Below are 4,269 nucleotides of genomic sequence, written 5' to 3'. Positions count from 1 at the left end.
ATGCCGTGTAGCACTTCTCCTGAGCCTCCCTCTGGCACAAGCCAAGACCAACAAGTTCACCTCTCCGCCCTGCTCAGTGCCAAGCTGCAAGGCATACCACTCTTTCATATTCCCTCTCTCACACTGTCCAATGTCTTTTGTCCAACAGCCCGGGCGTTGCATATCCCTCACATACCGCCTGACATTCAACTCCCTTTCTTCCTCCGCAACAGAAATGTTATCGATCAATATGGCGGCAAGCCGGTAAAGGATGAGGCAAAGCAGGGTATGGACATAACCCGGGCTATCTGGTTTTGGAGACTGGATGAAGCACGACAGTTTCAGCGCTTCCATGACACCATGAGGTGGAATACTGCCATGTTCATTGCACTACTCGCCCTTGATTTACAGACCAAGAGCTTGGAGATGAGTCAGGATACGACCAGGAGAGGCCATCACGATACGACTGCCCCTCAGTCCAAAAAGGTCCACATCAACACTGCAGCTTACCGCTTCATGAAACAGTATCTTGCTGCTGTCCTAGAGCATCACAATACGCCTCTGCTCTTCGATGCCCGTGAAACCTTCATCGTAACCTGGAAGAACGGCGCATTGGACCTGTACACGGGCTTCCGTGGCGCGCAGAAGAAGTTGTTGAAGAATCTCATGAAGAAGCTGACCAAGGATTGGGAAAAGGAACTCGATATTGCAGAGAGTAACCTGGGAAAGGAAGAGTATCGCATCAAAGTAGCCAAGTTCGCGGGAAGTCTGGTTCCAAGGAGAAGGGAGCAGGATATCCCTACTGGTACACGGCCAATGCAAGAAAAAAGTGGGCGTGTGTACGGAACTGACAGTCCACCTTGTATACCCCACAAAAGCCAAGAGATCAAGAAGAATGACCTGCTCGACGCTCTTCGTGTCCCGTTTACACCACAAACCAAGGAGAAGACAAGAGACCAGAAGAATGGGAGCTATGAGCTCAAGGAGGACGTGAACATGGTCACGGAATTGAGGAACGCAATTGAGGCGTTACAGGTGATGAGGCCGCAGGATATGCTGCCGGTACTGATGCATTTGTTTCCTGCTTCGGAGATGGAACAAGCGGATACTTAGGGAGCACGCGACTCGTGGCGAGCTTATATCTCGGGCGAGGAATGTAAGATGACGGATTCAGCTCAGATATTCAAAATCCCCACTACGATATGTTTTATGGAGGAGCTGGGAACTGGGATCTGGGCTCGACGCAGCAGGCCTTAGTATACTCTGCCCCGCACGGCGTTTCATCAACTAATTATCGGACACCGAGAAGCTGAACATGTCCTAACCTATCTTGCTACTACGCGCTACCTTCAGTCATGTTTTCCCCATCCATACAATCTGAGTTCTCCACACAACACTGGTCTGAATCGTCCCAGCGCTGACCAGCCCAGCCTTATGGTACGACCGTTTGATGTGGACATGGAATATTCTGCATTGTAAGCATGCTTGACAACGAATGCCCTGCACAGTAAGCACTCTCCAACATCGATTACTGCCACCAGTACATAGGCGGCAGCTAATTTACAAACCCTGAGACTATACAGTAGCAATGAAGGCTTCGCATACAAGCAAGCGGTAGCGTCCCAGAGAACGGCATGCGGTGAGTAATCAAGGTACACAGCAATCAACCTCGGCTGGACCGTATGGGCAAGCGACACAACAGTAAGCAAGATATCTTACAAACCAAAAAAACTCAATCTCAAAGTTTCAAATTCTCCCATGTATAGGCCCGAATCGCGGCAGCCATGTATGTGTGTGTGTTGCTGTCGGGCGGAGCCCCACTCCAATGACGTCATTACCCACGGAGTTAAGGTGCCACGCCCCAACGTCTTCCATTCCTGCTCCGCATGCACAGAGCGAGCTGCGAGAAAAACCCGCGCCTGGCACATGTCACAGCCCTATCGGTTCTCCGGCTGGGCCCATCCCCCACCAAAAATCCGGAGATCTAACTCGATATACCCATGGTAGGAGTTAACTGCTGTTGCCGAGATCTACCGAGTCATTTTTATCTCTCTTTCATCGTGATGAGCACATCTGTATATGCACTCTACTACTGCCCAATTGCAGTATTTTCCAGTAGCAAAGACAAAGCCTTTTTTGGGGGGGTTAAATGTAGACTATGCCACATGTAGTGAGCTGAAAGAGAAAAAAAAAGAGGAGAGTAAGTGAGCTTACGAAGAGTGACCAAGAGGTAGGAGTAATGTCCAGAGAGGATTGATTAGTTGCACGCACAACATGTGTGTAGCTGAATAATAGCCTAGCCCTCGTTTTCCCGTCTACGCCATGCAAAGGACCTTAGCGCACGCGCACGCGGCCGATGCATGAAGAAAAGTGGGCTAAGGGAGATGGCGCTTGTATCTTCTTGCGGTAAAGATATCACTAGGGTTCTAGATGGCCCTGGTATGCTTGTTTGTTGTTCCGGAAGCAGGACCCTTGGTGGATTATTCATGAGCGACGTCATGCAGACTAGGTTGATAGCGAAAGTTTTTTGCAGTACGGCTGGTGTCGTTTTTGGCGTTTACGGGTTTAAGGGAGGCCGGACCGGGGGAGAGTATGGTAATGTTGGTGTAAGAATGAGTGGGTTTTGGCTTTTGGAATTCAGTATAAGACTAGAGGTGTTCGCTGTTCTGTACTTCTCTTCATTATCATTATCCAAACCAGTTTTGTGTGTTACGAGTCTTACTACCCAAGCGATTGAATAATTTCGTCTTTTTTTAAAACTTCCTTTTTAGATTTCAAACTTTGATACAGACAACACCAAAGATGCCGACATTCACAGTCTTCAAAGGCTCCAAGGAGGGCAAAATCGTCAAGGGCGAAACCACCAAGCCCGACCTCCAAGACGACCAAGTCCTCATCAAAGTCACTGCCTCCGGCCTCTGCGGCACAGATGAGCACTACAAGCACTCCGACATGGCGCTCGGCCACGAAGGCGTCGGCATAATCGAAGCCACGGGCCCCGGCGTCAAAGTCCTGAAAAAAGGCGACCGCGTCGGCTGGGGCTACGAGCACAACTCATGCGGGCACTGCGAAAAGTGTCTCACGGGCCGCGAAACCTACTGTCCCGAGCGCCAAATGTACGGCCTGGCCAACCTCGACCAAGGCAGCTTCGCCTCGCACGCCATCTGGCGCGAAGCCTTCGTCTTCAAAGTCCCCGACGAACTCTCAGACGCCGAAGCCGCGCCTCTCATGTGCGGCGGCACCACCGTCTTCAACGCCCTGCACGCCTACAACGTGCGACCCACGCAGCGCGTCGGCGTCATGGGCATCGGCGGCCTCGGCCACCTCGCCATCCAGTACGCCTCGAAAATGGGCTGCGACGTCGTCGTCTTCTCGGGCTCCGACTCGAAAAAGGACGAGGCCATGCGTCTGGGTGCCAAAGAATTCATTGCCATGAAGGGTGCCACCGAGCTCTCCGTGTCCCGCAAAGTCGACGTTTTGCTCGTTACCACGTCTGTTACCCCGGATTGGAAATTGCTGATTCCCGTGCTCAATACGAATGCGACAATCTTCCCGTTGACGGTGTCGGATGGCGATTTCACGTTCCCCCAGATGCCGCTGATTGCGAATGGGATTACGGTGCAGGGAAGTGTCGTGGCGGCACGGCAGGTGCATAGGGAGATGTTGGCGTTCTCGGCGTTGCATGGGATTAAGCCGATTAATATGGAGTTTCCGATGAGTGTGGAGGGGATTGAGGAGGCGATGAAGGTGTTGAGGGAGGGCGGAATGAGGTATAGGGGTGTGCTTATTCCCCAGTAAGGAGGGATAACCTTTTTTGGTGGCTGAGTGGGGTTATGATGATAGATATTACGAATTTCATTTGTTTGAGATTGAGTGAGCGTGCCTTGGTGAGATTGTTGCTGGGAGTGAGGCAAGTGATGATACGTTTGTTGTTTGTATGGGCATTCAGCTCCTTACGATGACTATGGCCATGGGAAAAAAGCAATTGTAAGGTTTACAATGTTATCGCTGTTGAGAGTTCTGTCCGTAGTAAAGGTGAAGAGGCTCGTGCCTAGTGTAGTAACAAGTTCTTTACTCTTCATCTTGAGTCTAAAGACTATCTAGACTTGTAAGTCGGTGTTGTAGGTGTGGTTGTTGTGGTTGCAATTGTTTCCCCTTTCGTACCTTACATTATATCCTTGTCTGGGCACCTTTCGGGCCTTCTACGCCCATACTCCCTAATTACTCCACCACGATACTCAATATTAAACTACTAAATAATCCATCATAGAGGAATAAAAGTCAGCAGTA

The 4,269-nt window shown here is 50.6% G+C and overlaps 2 protein-coding genes across 2 annotated transcripts; both read left to right on the top strand.

Moving 5' to 3' along the window:
• COCMIDRAFT_30463 (uncharacterized protein) lies at window positions 1–1,092 on the top strand (the record flags this gene model as incomplete). Its single annotated transcript, XM_007694660.1, has 1 exon — window positions 1–1,092. One exon carries the CDS (start codon window positions 1–3, stop codon window positions 1,090–1,092), a length of 1,092 nt encoding a protein of 363 aa, XP_007692850.1.
• A 1,689-nt stretch (window positions 1,093–2,781) lies between these two features.
• COCMIDRAFT_9523 (uncharacterized protein) lies at window positions 2,782–3,777 on the top strand (the record flags this gene model as incomplete). Its single annotated transcript, XM_007694659.1, has 1 exon — window positions 2,782–3,777. One exon carries the CDS (start codon window positions 2,782–2,784, stop codon window positions 3,775–3,777), a length of 996 nt encoding a protein of 331 aa, XP_007692849.1.
• Between the last annotated feature and the right edge of the window lie 492 nt (window positions 3,778–4,269).

Source organism: Bipolaris oryzae, assembly GCF_000523455.1.
Source record: "Bipolaris oryzae ATCC 44560 unplaced genomic scaffold scaffold_232, whole genome shotgun sequence".
Lineage (NCBI taxonomy): Eukaryota > Fungi > Ascomycota > Dothideomycetes > Pleosporales > Pleosporaceae > Bipolaris > Bipolaris oryzae.
The sequence above is the reverse complement of the archived record's forward strand: the minus strand, read 5'-3'. Positions and strand labels throughout refer to the sequence as shown.